The sequence below is a fragment of the Nothoprocta perdicaria genome, unplaced genomic scaffold (assembly GCF_003342845.1).
Source record: "Nothoprocta perdicaria isolate Ctin4 unplaced genomic scaffold, notPer1 scaffold_57, whole genome shotgun sequence".
Classification (NCBI taxonomy): Eukaryota; Metazoa; Chordata; class Aves; order Tinamiformes; family Tinamidae; genus Nothoprocta; species Nothoprocta perdicaria.
The window spans coordinates 3,852,505-3,869,325 of record NW_020455832.1 but is presented as its reverse complement, the minus strand read 5'-3'; the positions used below and the strand labels follow the sequence as shown (position 1 = coordinate 3,869,325).

The following is a 16,821-nucleotide window of genomic DNA, read 5'->3' as shown; positions in this document are numbered from 1 at the left end:
TTCCTATTTAAACTTCCTATTTAAACTTCCTATTTAAACTTCCTATTTAAACTTGATTAAATTTAAAGCCTTTTGATTTCAGATGTTTAGCCAAATGAATAGTCATCTCGTGTTTGAAGGTTTCTTTCATGAATTTGTTTTTTTTCTTCTAGAAAACTGAATTGAGAATTTACGACTTCACTTAAAGACTACTAGGACTAGGAGGCCCTGGAAAGTGAAGGAATTCTGTCTTCTCATAGAACCTCAGGATCTGGGATGCCGTTCCTTCTGCTGTAGTAATATTTTGTACTACCTTTGAGCAAAACATTTAAGAACTAACGTTACTGATACTTGAATGATTCACTGCTCCTAGGTTACGAATAAAATAAACTTAATTCCATCCTTAAAACACCATGAACAAGAATTACTCCGGAAGGTGCTTAGGGGTGGACCTTCCGTAATTTCTGATCTCACTGTTGTCAGATAATGGGGAAAATGTCATCTTTGTAAAAGAGTAAATGAAAAATATGTAAAATTAACATAGAAATAATTTTACAGTCATGGGATCTCTGCCTGTTTTTGCCAGGGCTCCCTTCTATCAGCTGAGAACAGTAGTGACATATGAATTTATGGATTCCTTACACACTGTAAGCCAGTGGGGGGGATACAACACAGCTCTGAGCCCTGGAGCCGGTTATTTTTGCTGCTAAACCACAGTGGAGCCAATTTCCTTGTAAATGGCTCAAAAAGGAAAATTGAATGTTTCACTTATCCATAAAATTGCAAAGGAATCTAGAGATCTGTTATAATTTGTCTTGCAAGGCAGAGCTGTTGATAAGGGGGGAGGTGTCAGGTATCGGTGTGCAAGCAGTGTGTGGTACAAGGGATTCTTCTAAAGAGGCTGCACCTTAATTTAATGTTGATAATTGTATTCTTCATGTCAACACCTTGGCCTAAGTAAAACGTATAGGAAATGCACAAGGTTTCAGTGGAGATTAAAAACTAACTCTGTAAGAATATCTCTAAAATTTTAGAAAGCTCACTGTATTTAAGTAAGTCTTCTGATGTCAGTTTATGGCAAATTAAAATAAGATTTTACCTAGTCCTACTCTCTTTTGGACTTCTCCCACTCATTAAAATAAAAGGCAATTCCTGTGTTTTTCTCTTATCCTCCTACTTCCTTGCAAAACAATTTTTTGAGGCTAATTTTGGTGCTGATTTGTTTCCTTTCACAGATTATTTATTAACCAATATGCAGATAAATGTACAACCTCGTGAAGCTGGCTTAATTGAAAAGCATGCTTTACAGTTAACTTTTAAATACATATTAAGTTATCTAAATCTCTGGAAAATGGAAGTGCATTTAATACCACATTTTTTGTCAAATTTAGGACATTTATTTGCTATAAATAAATACATCATACCCTAACATCTGTTTAAAGTTGGAATATTTATAAGTACCACCATGTTATCTGTGCTTTCATTTTTCAGCCAGAGTAAATATTACAATTTATTCTTAAGGAAAATAATTTTCTGTCCTTCCTGAATTTTTCTTATGGTTTGGAAAGCATTTTTCATACAAGTTATACTGTATAAAAATGTAAGACAAACATTAAATTCTGTGATTATCAGAGCAATTTTAGTCATTAGTTGTGTTATTTTTTAAGCGATTTTTCCCTCTTCCATTTTTTTTTGGTGTAAAGTTGAATTAAAAAAAAATAAACCGAGACCATCTTTGAAGACAGCTGCACTAATCTGGTGGTTTGATGTTTCGTATGGGGCCTCCTGCCATCCTCTGAAGCCAGCCATGGTGCCCCTTGTTTAAAGTCTCCCTAGTTTTAATAACTTGAAATGATGGAAGCTACACAGGGAGTTTATTTTAGCTTAATCCTGATTAAAAACCAACCCCCTCCTTACTAAGCGGCACTACAGAGCACCTTTCCCCCTTGCTAACAAGGCTGCATTTGGGTATTTTAAAGCTTTCAAAGGCAGGATAGACTTTACCAAAGGTACCAGCTGTTGTTAGCGTCCCGGTGAAACCATGCAGCGTGTTATCTCTGTTATTTATTCATATCTCAATAAATGAGTCCCTCCAGAGGCTGTATTTGATTTGACTTCTCTCACTGCCCTGCGGCTGCTGCCTCAGGTGCACCCAGCGCCCCGTGTAGCCCCGACCCAAGGAGCCCCCGAGATGGGAGCGTCAGGTGGGGAGGTGGGGCCTGTTCGCGGCCACCCAGGGCTCCAGCGAGCGGCCACTTTTATCACCTGATGGTGCCTGAGGAGGCACGGCCTTAATTAGGGACAGCGACACCACAACAAGTCACCAGGGTGAGACCTGGCGCACGTTGTTCCTGCTGGAGCTCCCTGAAGGGCTGCTGGCCCCGAGAGCGGCTGGGAGCAGCAATGGGGCCGGCCTGTCACAGGGCAGCCCCGGAGCCACCCCCTCACATGGTGCCCCAGAGCGGACTCGCACCCTCAGCAGCAGGTGGGACCCACTCGGGCAGGGCCCCGGGCAGCTCCCGGCCCAGCCCCACGGGATGGAGGCCCCACGCTCCCACCCCTGTGCGCACAGCGGGATGCGGAGCAGCACTGAGGGGCCCCGGGACTGCTGCACAGAGAGGCAACGAGAACTGAACAGCGGGCCCCTGTGGAGCCGGGCAGCTGCAGGATGCAAGGGACACACACACACACATTTATGGGAGAGCACATCCTTGTCCTCACTAGGGCACTGCCTATCCTCATTTTTCCTCCGATTTCCCCCTTTATGCTATTACCGACCAAAAAGGCAACAGAGATGGTGATACAGTGGTATGAAGGAATGCAATATTGCCCCGAGCTTTGGAGCTGCAGACGACAGGGAAAGCTTGGATGAGGCACTAGTGCAGATAATGGCACTAAGTTCAGCATGGGAGCTCACCAGCTAGGCCTGTGAAATTGAGAAGCTGCAGAAGGTTTTTCATTCATTCCCTGCAAGCCGAGTGCTTTAGAGTAGCTGTTCACACACTGCACAGCACAATTTGTTTTTACTTTGATAGTATTTCCTTACCTATAATCTGATTTTTTAAGTAAAAGAGCAGCATCCTTTTCCCCCACCCCACCCCTTACAGATAAACACATTTAAATATAAGGAAGATTCTGAAGAAAACCAGTCCCAGTGAGCCAATACATAGACAAAAACACAGCCATAGCAGCAAGACTGCAGTGCTTATTTTTATTTTATATAGGACAGAGTGCAAAGCATATATTTTTAAAAGCTCGCGGCCAGCAGCAGGATCAAGGCTGCTGGGCGAGCGGGCACAGGCAGGCCCAGCAGTACTGAACACGCGCGGCGGCGGCAGCTCCCGGGCTCCCGGTGCCGCATGCACGGGGGCTCCGGGGGCCCCGGCGCCCGCTCCGACCGTGGGTGCTGCCGCCCGGCGGGACCATCGCCGGCCACAGCCCTCGGCCTCGGCCAGGTGACAGCAGAGAAACCGCCCCGGAGAGCCTGGAAGCCGCAGGGCTTAAACACAGGACCCGCAGGCAAGGAGAAGCCTGGGCCCTGCAGGCACAACTGGGCACAGCTGCCTGCCCAGGAATACTCCACAGGAAGCAGCTTTAACCTTCCATTATTACATTTGATACAAAAAAAAAAGGTATTTTTCCCTGCAATGTCTCTTAAGTTAAGCAGCAATGCCAGGTTTTCTGTCTGCTCAAGTTAAAGAGGCTATTTGAAACAAACTATGTGGAAGAAAAATGCTAGGAGACATTTTTAGGAAAATCAGCACTGAACTCTACCTTTGCTGTCACCAGGCTGAAAACCAGATAGTGAATGGAAGGGATGTGCGAAGCCTGCAGTGGTGCCTGCGCAAGCGCGACCGCAGGCCTGGGCTGCGCGGCCCCCGGGCGCTCCGCTCTTCCGCAGCGCTCGCTCGCGTGTCAACCTGGGAGCGGTGGCGGAACCACGGGATGTGCCGGCAGGCCTCACGGTTATCGGGCTAAATGAGGAGTTGCACGGATTCTTCCCGCCTAGTGCTTCAGCGCGCGCTATCATCTCTGGTTCTGTGCACCTGTGTTAGGGTACTTAAACGTCAGACCTTTGAGTAGCCCTAGAGCTTATTGTTATGGTTTAAAAAGTTTAAATAAAAGCTTGATCCTCGCAGCTCTTTATGGAAAATGCAGTAGGGTGACATCTTGAAGATGAACAGCCACTATGGCTCAAAATGATTCTTCAAGGGAATGCGAATGCACTGTACTGCAGAACGGGAAATGCTGTCACCGCCTGCAAGCTACTGATCACAGCAGCTTTGGTGCTGACAATTTCCTAACATGTTCTTCATAAAGGATTTTTCCTTACTGCAAAAGTGATTCTCACAAGACGCTTTTCTAAACCACATTTATGCAATTCTTTTTTACACTTGTAGCAAATACCAGTGACTATTTCAATTAAGGTATGATTTTTCATTAGAGTTCAGCACATTCCACATACACAAAGTGGCCTGCATTTTTAACATGAACTAAAGAACTTCTGCTCCTTAGTCTTCTATTGCTCATGCCTCCATAGCGCGCCCCACGCAGTTCTCCCCTCCTTCTTTCCACGCAGCAGTTTAACACGTCAGAGGCTGCAGAAGCTGCTGCCTTAGTGAGGGCAGCAGGTTTGCTCACCAGGTCTGGCAGCTTTCTAACCTTCTGCTTCACTATGATGGGCCCCAGCTGCAGGCCCCGTGCAGGGTAACACCAGCATTCTGCACTGTTAGCGAGTAGCTCTTCAGCCACCTCAAAGAAATTAGGATTTTCCCCTCTCCCTTCCCAATTCTTTGTTAGCTACCTGAAAGGACAAGCAGGAAACCTAGCGGACATAGGGATTTTTGACTCAAAACCCCATTCCTTAAGTCTCATGTTGCAGGAAGCTATGCAAGGAAGGGACAGCTCCCTGCCCTGGCCATGGAGTGTGAATTCTCCAAGCCTGGAAAGCAGCCTGAGGAAGTCACAGCAAATTGCTAGGCTCGCGGCACGAAGCCAGCGGGGCTCGCACTGCCACCCAGCACCTGCCATCGCTTAACTGACAGCACAAACCTGCAAAATAAAAATCTTCAATGAGACAACTCAAAAAGAACAAAAATTAATACTAATTAACTTACCATCTTTTAGCTACAGCAACCCTTTAAAATCTAACCCCACGCATTTTCTCATGTTGCATTTTTGAAGTATACTTAAAAGGCTTTTTGGCCCTCATTACAAAGTCTAACACTGGAAAGAGACTTGTAACTCAGCTCCTAGGGAAATCTAAAATGTGGCTGTGAACGTACAATATAATAGTCTATGAACTTGCAGTACATTTAGTCTTTAATACGTAGCAGCTTCAATATCAACAACACTTCACTCATCAGCCAACACTAAGATGATTTTTTTGTTCTCTAACATCTGACATGAGGAAGAACATGAACACACACACATGCTCCATGCTTTCTAGTTAAAGCAAGAACTGCTGAAGTGTTTTGCTGCTCAAGCCCTTCCTCAAGGCCAAGTCTAAATGATTACAACAACTCCAACCAAGAATATATGAATTGCCTGAAGTTTTCTTCCCGCACCCCATTTGTCTAGCAAAGGATGGGAAGCAGCAGAACTACGGGCAGCCTTTGCAACACTGCAAGGAACCTACTGTTGAGTTCACTGCAAACAGCACTGCCCATTTTAACCTTTCGTGGAATGAGATAAGCAGAGAAATAAGGCATTTCAACAGGGTGTTAAGACTTCAGTTTCCCGCCATGAATGGGGACATCAGTTTTGCATAAAGGACATATATTCAACTTGGTTCCAAAGGACGAGTCTCAGATGAGCCTACGTTGAAGCACAGGTAGCTATGTTGTACTTAAGGCAATTAGCATGTATGAATAAAACAGCTCCCCACTTCCTAAATGCTTGCACATCACTTAAAAACAGTGAACAAAAGAACAATGTTTTGCCAAGTAAAGTGTTAAAGAAATACAACACTCTGACTTCTCAATAAGGTGCAGTAAGTGAGATAAATAAAAAGTAGCATAAAGGCACTTGATACCCACTAAATTTTGTACAGTAGTTTCACTTTAGAATCAAGAAATCAATAGTAAAAGCAGATTGCTCACTTGAAACACTCTAAATTTGGCGAGAAAACTTAGCAAGACCAAACTAGTGTTATTGGACAACCTGTAAGTGTGCAAAAAATCTCTTATCTTGATGCTACAAACTAAATCCAGACACTGTCAGGTGCTGAGCATTATTCCTAGCTTCAAAATAAGAGGTATCAGTTTCATCATCAGGCTGGGGTATGAAAGGCATCGTTTGATGCTGTAGATTATCCCAGTCCACACCGTCAAAGAGGGGGTGGCGTTGCAGCTCTGAAAGAGAAGTTCATACAAACATTAGGCGTTTCCTTCTATCCAGGACCCAGAGGCACCTTTTTCACTTGGTGAAAAGTCATCACTTTTTTGGTTCTGTTTTACTCTTCTGCAGAGCTCAAGCTCCACTGCAACTAGGTTGTAGTTATCCCCATCTCAGTGAGGTGAAACTATTGACACAGCAACAACCTTCCTTCCCCCACATCGAGATCCTGTCCTACACAGCCCATACACTGGCTCAGAGATACCTAGGGGCTGTCACAGAAGAGACATTTTTCATCACTGGACACCACAAGCATTTTAAACTAAGTCTGTTTGTAGTTTTTGTCTAAATCCTCGAGTGAAGACATACAGAAGTCACTGCAAGCCTCCATCACAGGCCACCTGTCCTTTCCCTACCTGCATACTTGGAGACTAAAAGCCACCGATGGTCAAATGCCCACAGCCCATCAGGCTCCTCTTTCCCAGCTACTGGAGGCAGGACAACCAACCAAGCTGTAAGCTTTTCCCTCCAGGACTTCCCTGTCCTGCTCATTTTGGCCACCAGACTTTCTGGCATGTAGCATTTGATGATGAACTTCTCATCATAAAACATCAATCCATAATGAAAGTTGTTTTGCTAATCTGATTAAATCAGGGAAGCTATTTTTCAGCTGAGGGGGGATAAATCACCATTACGTTTATTGTAATGTGATGACAGCAGGAAGACTGGAAGAAACAATTATGTCATATTTTAGCAGTTTAGCATATTATAGCAGTTTAAACTGCACTAAAATCACAGGCAACCAGCTTTTTCACCCTATTACACAAGTTATTGCCCTTAACATTAACTTTATTAAAACATCCTCAAACTAAGACCTTAGATGCTTTAGAGAGTCATTAAGAAGCCAAGGATTTCCCAGCTGGCATCAGGCACACTTATAAATGTGGGCCTTCCCTAATCCGAGTTGGCCTAATTTCATCTTCCAGCCTTTGGTCTCTTCACAAGTAACCACTTGCACAGTAATTTCCTTAATTAACAATCTCTCAGGCAGCTTTCTCAAAGATTTTTCCTTCCCCGCCCCCGCCCCCCCCCAATTTCATGCAGTAAGTTTTCTTCCGTGTTATTAAACTTCAAAAAATGTAGTCCCTATTATGAAAGCAAGGGAGCCTAAGCCCCTCTACAATTGAGATATAAAAATACACACACACTTTGTAAAGTACTCCCACTGTCTAACTCCATGTTCTCTGTATGTTCAGTGTAGAAATGCAGATTCCTAAAATAGTTCCTTGAGTTGTCCTCTTTTAAGATGCTTTCCCTCCAAGCCACAGAAACCTTGATTACATGCCTAAAATTAATTACAGCAAGATTCCCCAAACATCTGTTGCAGGGATTTGTTGTGGACTTTGGTATGTCCACAACATGGCCACAAATAGTGGACTTTGGTATATCAGATGTCAAACACTAAACATTCACAGCAAAACACACATTAAGGTAAAGAAGAGTTCTGTATCTGCTGAAAGAGGAAAAGTCAAACCTTGCCACAAGCAGCACAGCAAATTCAGTGACTCAGTAATTGTGCTGACACTGTATATGGAGCCTAAACAGGCATCTACACTTGCTAGTCTAGTCTAAGTTTTAAGAGGACAACGCTTTCGTGTGTTAAGAGCACAAGAAATAAATTCAATACCAACCCTTCAGTCCAGCTCTCTTAGCACTGTCAATGGTTAAAAGAATATCTATTGCGTTTTGGGCATTATCAGACAGCTTTTCGTCACCCTCAGGCCAGGGAATATCTGTGGGTAAAGATGCAAACGAGTCAGTAATTCAAACCATACAACAAACTTTGTTACAAAGATGCTCCCCTAATCACTACAACAAATTACCTCTTTTTAAAATATTTTGGAAGACCTGTGCTGGCGTTTCATCGTTAAAAGGTGGGATTCCAGTTAGAAACTCAAACAGACAAACTCCAAGGGCCCACCAGTCCACAGCAGAACCTGAAGAGGGGAAAGCCAGGCCATTAAATAAAACAAAGCTACTTAATCAACGTTGCATTTGTCACACATAATGGTACGTGCAAATATTAGAAGATTAGGCATAGCAAAAATGTAAAAACATTTAAATTCTCCAAAAAGAAAAGTTTTACTTAATAATCATTTCTAAGATGAAAGATTGGTTAAGGGCTTTTTCAACCCCCTCCCCAGTGGCTCCTTTATTCATTACAGTCCCAGCATTATCAGTGCCTGTCACAAAGGATTCATAGGTGGCCTTCTCTAAGGGGCTGTTTTCTGGATCAAACACTTCCACACCTCCCCTAGAGATGAATGCTCCATGCTATAACCCCACACCTTCCTCTCATTTCTTTGACAAGACTCCAAGAATTCAAGCTTTTGAGCTTCATTTTCATTCATCGAAATTTTCTGCCAAAATATTGATGACAGCTTGTGCAGACAAACCACCACGTGAAGAGTTTCCCATTGCATTGAGGTTGATTGGTGCAGTGCCTGTAGCCACAGTGTGCAGTCACCAGCTTTTGTGCCTTCCTTAAGTGGCTTTGCACCCTTGGGTTCCAGTTTTTGCCCCATCTTATTAATCCATTTATAAAGAAGCAGGCAGAGCAACCCCAAACACCACTGCATGCGCTCTAAGCTTTCTGCATCTTTAAGCCATGCTTGCTCCACTGTATAAAGAATGAATGAACTTGCTTCAAAAAAAAAATAGCTTTTTTGTTTGCTTGTTTATGTGTATAGATACTATAAATAAAAAAAATATAAAAAAGCTTTAAGTCACTTTTTAAGTAACCTCAAGGCAGAAAAGCAAATTTTTCAGTCATTTCAAAAAGTCCATTTGACCAAATATCAGCATGTCTGAAAACGGAGTTATACAACTGCAACTAAAAATAATGCAACACACTTTTAAGCAGCGTGTTACAGCAGTGAGAACATCTCACCAAGCTGAGCATTTCCAAGCAGCGAGGTCACATCCACTATTGTTAGATGTACTTAGATAAAATATTCTCCATTGTAGCAAAGTGTAAGAAGATCACAACTCCAAAGCAGTGTAGCGGGTTTCAGCTGAAACTTCCCCCGTTCAAGTCTGACTAATTAAGACTAAATCCTACCCTACCACTTTCCCCATCTATTAACACAAAGCAAGAATCAGAAATGAGAGTCTTGCGTAGGTCTCATAGATTGGAATCGTCTTTGCCACATATACAAACTGATTCCAACTGACTGCATAAAAATGACAGCAAGTAATGAGGAAAATCATCTCTCTGGTTTATTTCCCATTACAAGAAGTCACCCAGAAGGCACCTGCTGACTTTTCTCCTGCAGCATGAGCTTCAGCGTGCGACTTCTGATAGCCCAGGCACAGAGATATTGAAGTTTCCTGGATTTATTTTTTTTTTGGAAGCATCCACACATTATGTGCAGCACATCCTGGACATATACTTCCATATATAAAACAGTATTAATCAAACTTTTTTTTTTCTTGGAAATTGTGATCTAATTATACTTTGACTGTTCACAGGTTTGCTGAACACGCCTTTTCTATGCAGCCCAAAGCAAACTCACCAGAGGTCAGAGTTCCTGCATATGAAAAGATAATGAAGGGCATTACAATTACTGCAAACAGCCTAACAAATCTAAACACCAGTAAATATTTTAGGTACAATTCTCTGAGTGAAGGCAAAGGAATGTAGACTTTTTTAAGCTGTTAGCTCAACAATAAAACAAAACGTTAATGTTAAGTATGAGTTAACAAACAGGAACAAATTCTCATAACATCATAAAATATTTTAATATTGCAGCTACATTTATAAGCAAGTTAATGACTCCAAAAGTATTTGATGAAGAAAAGTTTTAAGTTTCAATTCTAGAAAATCCTGGTAGGACTGAAGTTAATGGGAAATTTGTTGTTTACCCAAAGGAAACTGCAAACCCTTTGAAATCATCACTCAAGTCCTGAAAACATTTTATAATTGTGTGAAAACCATTTTGAAACTAAGTTTTTCATTCTCTCTATAGGATTTTTTTTCATTCTCTCTATACGATTGATTATATCAGGTTATCAAGTTTTCATGTCTGCCAAATATCCAAGATTCCTCAATGAAAATGCAAAACAATAGTTAAATAATTATAGTTGTCACATTTAAATAGTAAATATATTTAATGCCATTTTAATTAACATTGGTTATACAAAGCAGAGCTCTCCTATTACCCAGATTAGTGATCTATCCATTTTTCAAGAAAGATTCAATAGCAATATCAACATAATTGGTAAGACTATCACCTTTAGAAAACAGTTAATCTAGGAGCACACTTTTTGTGATGTGTGATTGTAAATATAACAAACTTACTCTGGCACGCACCGATTTTTTTGAAAGGTTCTTTCAAATCAGCAGGAAAATATTTCAGCCTTTTCACTGACCTCAGGGTTTTTTTTGTGCAGAAATTATGAAGTTTATGCACTTGTGCTGAGAAAGAAATACCTGATTGCTACTGGTTTTCAGTAGATGAGAGATCCTGTCACAATACTTCACAGAATCTATAAAATCACTTCAAGAACTGATTTAAGGCAATTTTGTAAACTGGGCCAACTGCACATAGTGCTTTGGTATCAATAAACGTGGGATGTTTTGTTTGAGAATAATTGGAAACATGATCCTTTTATACTAAATTTGGCTAAATTACAACAAACAAGTCTAAGCGCACCCAGAATGGCCACGCTGTGGTTCCTAAGCCAGCCTGAGGTCTCACGCTGCCTAAGTGCAGTTTCTGATTAAATTAGCAAGGTTATGTCAAAGAGCCCAAGCCTCTGGCTATTGGCAAAAATAAAAATTAATGAGCTACTGAGGCAAACAGTCATGAGTAGTGGCAAACACTGGGCTCTAGATATTAAAAAGAAAAATGTAATACAAGTTTTTATTACTCTAAAGACACTGTCAACCTGCAAATACTTGTAACTCTAACGGGTTGTGTTCCTTACCATGAGGCTTTGTCAAAAGCAGCTCAGGTGCCAGGTAGTCCGGAGTCCCTAAGATCCGTTCACCTTCCACAGGGGCAGCTCCTCTTCTTACGCTTTTTGGGGTCCTGTACGGCGTGCCAGCATCGCCCTGGTGAGGGGTCTGGGGCATGCAATGAAAGAGTTCAGATGTCAAAGCAAACCTGTGCTCCTGCCCACCCCCTGCCCCATGCCCTAGGGGCAGCTGCCGCTTGAGACTTGGAAGTCAGCAGCTTGTTACAAGCTGTACATTCCCAAGCACGGACCAAGTGTAATTCCATCTTTATAGCATTAGCCTTAGGGTAAATAATGCCCCCTAAAAASACGCAGTTAATGCCTTAAAGAAAGCACACAACATTCCCTTGTAACTCGGAATCTAAAAAAAAAAGGCACTTTGATTACTAAAAAGAACACCCAAAGAGACTTAATTTTTGCATTGTTCTCAATACTAGCCAATATAAAGCAAGTATATTGTGTCAAATGATGCCCTTAAGATGCCTGAATATCATTCACTACATATAAAATATCCTCTAGAGATATTGAATGAGCTTTGTGACGTCTAAGCTGTATCCTGGGAGTTGCAGAATGACTGTTGATGAAATTCTGCCCATTTAGACTTCTGCTCCTGTTTACAACTACAGAGGCCTTCAGAAAGCAATCAGGGACAAACCTGAAGACACCACAGGCAAACCTGCAAGTGGATCAAAAAATTCTCCCTSTTAACAGCCTGACTGCAATGTAGAATTTCCCGTTATGGCCTACAGRGGCTATTAAAACATTTGGCAGTTGCACTGGAATTAAGGCTATGTTAAAAGATAAAGAATGCGAGTATCTGGGTGCAATTTGTTTTTTAACTTTGTCTTCAAGGCACCAGATCAATGTGTTACCACTGTTCCTAATACAGGCTCTATAATCCACTAGTGAAATAGTAAATACACAATCATCTACCATGGTGCTGTTTTGTGACACCCTTAAATACTTCCAACTTGAAACTTAAATAGGGGATAGCTTTTTACATACTTTAATCCATCAGTCATTTATCCATTTAACAGCAGGTGAAGTACATGTTAATCCTGATGCCATTTCAGATGGCTGCAAGTTTTATAGGGAMTAAAATTTTACGGTGAACATAAGCAAGCAATTGAGACAAGGACATTAGAAGAAAAGCAAAGGACTTCCCCAAAATACTGCTCTGAAAGTCTCCTTTCGGCACACCAAATTATTCACTTAGTTACTAAAAAGTGTTTTTGGGGTTTTATCCAACAGCTTTAAATCCTACAGCTCAAACTCAAGCAACTGGACAAAGGTTTTGCAAATCTGTACTAGAATAAATCAGTAAGCATGGACTAAAAAGGACACCTATACCTGTCCCACATCTAGGGCTCCAATTTATTTTGAAATTGTAGGATTTTATTTACTATTAATTGGATAAACTCCCTCAAAGCAAAATCCTCATAACATGCTGGCAGCTGTTACTACTTTCATCATATGCTTGTAAGGGGCACTTGGCAGCACCAGCACCCATCACAGCAGCAGCTCTACCAAAGGGGACACACACACACACACACACACACACACACACACACACACACAGAGCAGGCTCGAGGCACCAGCAATCCAACAGCTTTCACAGACCACACTGGGCATCAGGAAGGTAAGTGAAAGATACCCAACACATCATCAGAAAATCTAAAATAACCCCCAGGAAGTACCACCGCACCAGGAATAGGTTGGGCCAGAACAGCACCGTGTTTCCTCACCTGTTCACAGTCAAAGCAAAGGAGTTCTGTGAGAGGCACCCTAAGCAGCTGCCTGGGGGRGCAGGGGCAAGCAGCAGACATGCAGGTATTGCCAAGCTCTTACTGAAAACAAGCATTTGTGGCCACACAAATGCAGCAAGCCCAAGCCTGCCAGTGCAAGTTATCTTTGACAAACTACTGACAATTGCCTTTTCTAAGTTACCGACCAAGAGGAGAATTTCACATTGCTACTASGTAACACACACAGAATTTCGGCACGTCTCATCACAGACCTGATACACCCTGTGTGGTCTTCCTTTCTGTAACGGAGTGATGGCTGTGGGGTAAGATCCACTACAAGCAGGAGAAAGATCCATCATCTCCAAGGAAGCCATGCTACACGGCTCAGATGCGTTGGACACGTTAATTGGACTGTTGTAACTCCGGAAAGCAACAGCATTTCGCTTGAAGAGGTTCACTGCTTTCATCATCTTTTCTGAAGGAGAAGATACTGCCTCCAGGTGAGTTTCTGTCCCATGTTTTTGGCCATTATCCTGTGCATGATGCAAYGACCTGCAGTCCTGGACAACACTCTCTTCTCCGCTTTGTGAAGCGCCTTGCAAGCTTGGAGATGTTATTAGGGCGCCTTCAGGTTTTGCTTCTTCAAAGGAGATGTCTTTGACACTTTGATCCAAATCTAAGAGCTGCTTTTCTAAGTGGCTCTCTGCAACAGACGTTTCAGGAAAGGATAAATCAGAGTCTGCACTGAGGATTCCTAGAGGCTTTTCATCATCTGTGCCCAAGAAACTGGAATTCATAAACTCCTTCTTATCATCCTTGTCACAGTGTGCATCCAGGTCACGCATAAGATTTTTAGCTATTAGGGGAGTAACGGATTTATCTAGTGCTTGCTGCCTACCAGTAGCACCCTTCACTTGTTCCTTGCTTTYGCAGGTCTCTTGTAGGCACCTATCATCACGAAGCATTAAGGACTGAATTTCTGTTGTCAAACCTGACCTTTGATTTACCTGAAATTCTGAGATTTGACAGCCACGCTTATATTCTGCATTGCTTTTTTTAACATAGTTAAGCTCCTGACAAGGACTAGTGTCAACTAGTTCAAAGCATCTTTTAACACCAGGTTTTTCAAAAATTTCTTCCTCTTTGCTAGGCTTGAGAGGGTCTTTCATCCATGAAGGTGACTGCTGCTGACTGGAAGTTTCTGCTTTTTCATTAGTCGTATCATTTTTATTCGTGTTAAGTTTTTCTTCCCAAATCTTATTTTCAGAGAGACATTTTCTGACTATGCCTTTCGCATCCAGTGTGGTTACAGGAGTACCCATCACATCAGAACATTCTGGTACCAATTTCTGCCTGCTGCCAGAATCATTGCTACTGATGGGAGAAACGGCTGACTCGAGTTCTTTCTTCTTCAGCTCTTTGATATCTTTGTCATTCAGTAATTGCACATTAGAAGGGAGAGTTGGCTCACTGTTATTTGCATTGCCTGCTGCAGAACACAATTCATCTTCAGTTTGCTGAAAATAAGAACATTAAAAGTTGAGTATCAACTCAACAGAAAAATACAATCACAGCTTTACAGAAGTATGCCCTTGAATATATCTTCTTTCCATTTCAATACGTATTTGAAGTTAGAAAAAAATTACTTAATTCTTTCTAACCAGTAGTAGTGGTTAATAAATGACACATTCCAAAAAAAAGTAAAAAATAAATTTGGGAATAAGCCTGGTAATTTGACTTTAAGACACACACACACACCCCTTGCTAGAATACAATAGACAGCCCAGTAACATTTTATATTGAGAAATTAAACTAACCCATCCTAACCTCTTTAGAGGTGACAAGAGAAATTTGGATTTTACTGTTAGCTTTGGCAGCACACTATTAAAAGTAAGGCCTTGGAAAGCACATGGATAAAAATTACTGCGCAGTTTTAAATGCAAATTCTTCTGTTTTGTGTGTGAGCTAAATGGGGATAGAGACAAACTGTTAAGTGACAAGGCAGCATTTTCCTTTAGGTCTTTTACATCAGTCTGTACAGAATTGCATTAACAGTTTAAAATTGGAGAAAGCATTTATAGCCTCTATCACTAACTACATATGCTCAGTTAATTACTACAAAAAACTTTCAGTACTAAGAATCTTAAACACTTCAGCTTTTCCTAAGTGGTAGCAGACTGAAATGTGTATGTTATATACATATTTTTTCCATTTTCTGCCTTTTCACAAAATTTTCCTGTCTGCATGCTGGGCAAATAAAACTATAGTTATAAGGTCAGTTTCCAGAGAGCAAGTACTCCCAGTATTGTGTATCCTGTGGRGAATAAAGCAAAACCCAGGAGCAGCCTTCACTTCACCCCCTTTCCTGCAGGCTGGGTGGCGTTTGCTCTCCTGTTGCATATGGCTACTGTAACTCGTTCCTTGGGATGGCAGGGAAGGGGAGGAGGAAGGAGAAGGAAGGTGGCAAKAATAGTTTGATCCAAAATACTCCAACTCAACAAGGATTACAATGAGCTCTTTTCCGGCAGTTGGACTTTCTCTACATTTGGAATACCTACAAAAAGTGAAGAAGATTTATACATATCACATGTATAAGCACAAGGTCATTTTAATACGTAGTGGGAAAAAAAGAAAAGATGAAGCAATCCTGACCTCTACATCTTTCTCCCACCTTGGGCTGCTGCAGCATTCGGATTCCATACTGGACACACGTGTGCTGGCACTGGAGGTACCAAACTTTCTTCTCGAATGCAGCAGAGATGGAGTTAAACTTCTCACTGGCATCCCAGGGGAGAATGCAGAATTATCAAGGCCTTGCAAAGAAAACAAACAAAATTTAAAAAACCAAATACTCAAATATTGATCCAAATAGCAGCATATATAGCATACGTTATCCAGCTTCACGTTACATCAAGCTTTCACTCCTTGAAATTATGGAAGGCTGGGGAAGGTACAGCTATTTTTTCCTCTTGTCATCTTTCCTGCATAATSTGTTCACTCATTTTTCAGAGGTAGGGGTTTGGCAAAAGCATTAAAAACAACATTAGTATTAATATGACAGCAACTTTCTTTTTATTTGTGGCTTGAAAATCTCAAAGCTTGAAAATAAGAATTTAAATGGAACACATGTGTGGCTATATTAAACTCAAAGTATGGCAAGAACTGTCACTACTTCCATAAAATCTTAAAGGGTGATTTTGAATTCAGAGGTTGCACAGTTTAAAAAAGGTGAGAGTAGTAATCTGTCTGAAAAAAAAAACAAAAAACAAAAAAAGATGACTCAGACCTTCTATTGAAGGTAGACAGCAAGACACTGACCAAAGGACCGTCTCTTACAAGTGATCCTAGCCGTTCACATAAGTTAAAAGCAAACAAAACCAAAACTTCTAGCCGAGAGTGTTACTTGATAACTTTTCTCAGGATACTCACATGTTTTGAATAATTTTGCTGAAAGAGGAGTATTTTCCTTTTGGACCAGAGATGTGGGAGAAACCACTCCATGGAAACCATCAGAAGCTTGATGGGAATTGGGCCCTGCAATTCCAGCAGGAGTATGCTATCAAGGAGAGAGGAGAGGAAAAAAAAAAAAAAAAAAAAAAGAGAGAGAGCATGTTTAAACAACTAATAACTATATATCAGAATATACATAAATATATGAAATATCTGTATATAAATAAAAAGAAAATAACTAAGCAAATCATCCAAGATTATAAGTTCAAGGTTTTTTTTTTTTTTTTTTTTT

The 16,821-nt window shown here is 41.4% G+C and overlaps 2 protein-coding genes across 5 annotated transcripts in view; one reads left to right on the top strand and one right to left on the bottom strand.

Moving 5' to 3' along the window:
- ACBD5 (acyl-CoA binding domain containing 5) overlaps nucleotides 1-1,132 on the top strand; it is a 24,931-nt gene extending 23,799 nt beyond the window's left edge. For all 4 annotated transcript variants that reach the window (XM_026048742.1, XM_026048744.1, XM_026048741.1 and 1 more), the window contains one exon: nucleotides 153-1,132. In XM_026048742.1, coding sequence (XP_025904527.1) covers nucleotides 153-185 — 33 coding nt within the window. In that variant the 3' untranslated portion in view covers nucleotides 186-1,132. The remainder of the gene's footprint in view (nucleotides 1-152) is intronic.
- Nucleotides 1,133-4,424: 3,292 nt separating this feature from the next.
- MASTL (microtubule associated serine/threonine kinase like) overlaps nucleotides 4,425-16,821 on the bottom strand; it is a 17,134-nt gene continuing 4,737 nt past the window's right edge. The window contains exons 6-13 of the mRNA XM_026048784.1: nucleotides 16,509-16,635; nucleotides 15,732-15,892; nucleotides 13,352-14,596; nucleotides 11,305-11,443; nucleotides 9,891-9,905; nucleotides 8,199-8,312; nucleotides 8,007-8,108; nucleotides 4,425-6,332 (exon numbers count right to left, since the gene is read on the bottom strand). Of these exons, the coding sequence (XP_025904569.1) occupies nucleotides 6,175-6,332; nucleotides 8,007-8,108; nucleotides 8,199-8,312; nucleotides 9,891-9,905; nucleotides 11,305-11,443; nucleotides 13,352-14,596; nucleotides 15,732-15,892; nucleotides 16,509-16,635 (2,061 nt within the window). The 3' untranslated portion in view covers nucleotides 4,425-6,174. The remainder of the gene's footprint in view (nucleotides 6,333-8,006; nucleotides 8,109-8,198; nucleotides 8,313-9,890; nucleotides 9,906-11,304; nucleotides 11,444-13,351; nucleotides 14,597-15,731; nucleotides 15,893-16,508; nucleotides 16,636-16,821) is intronic.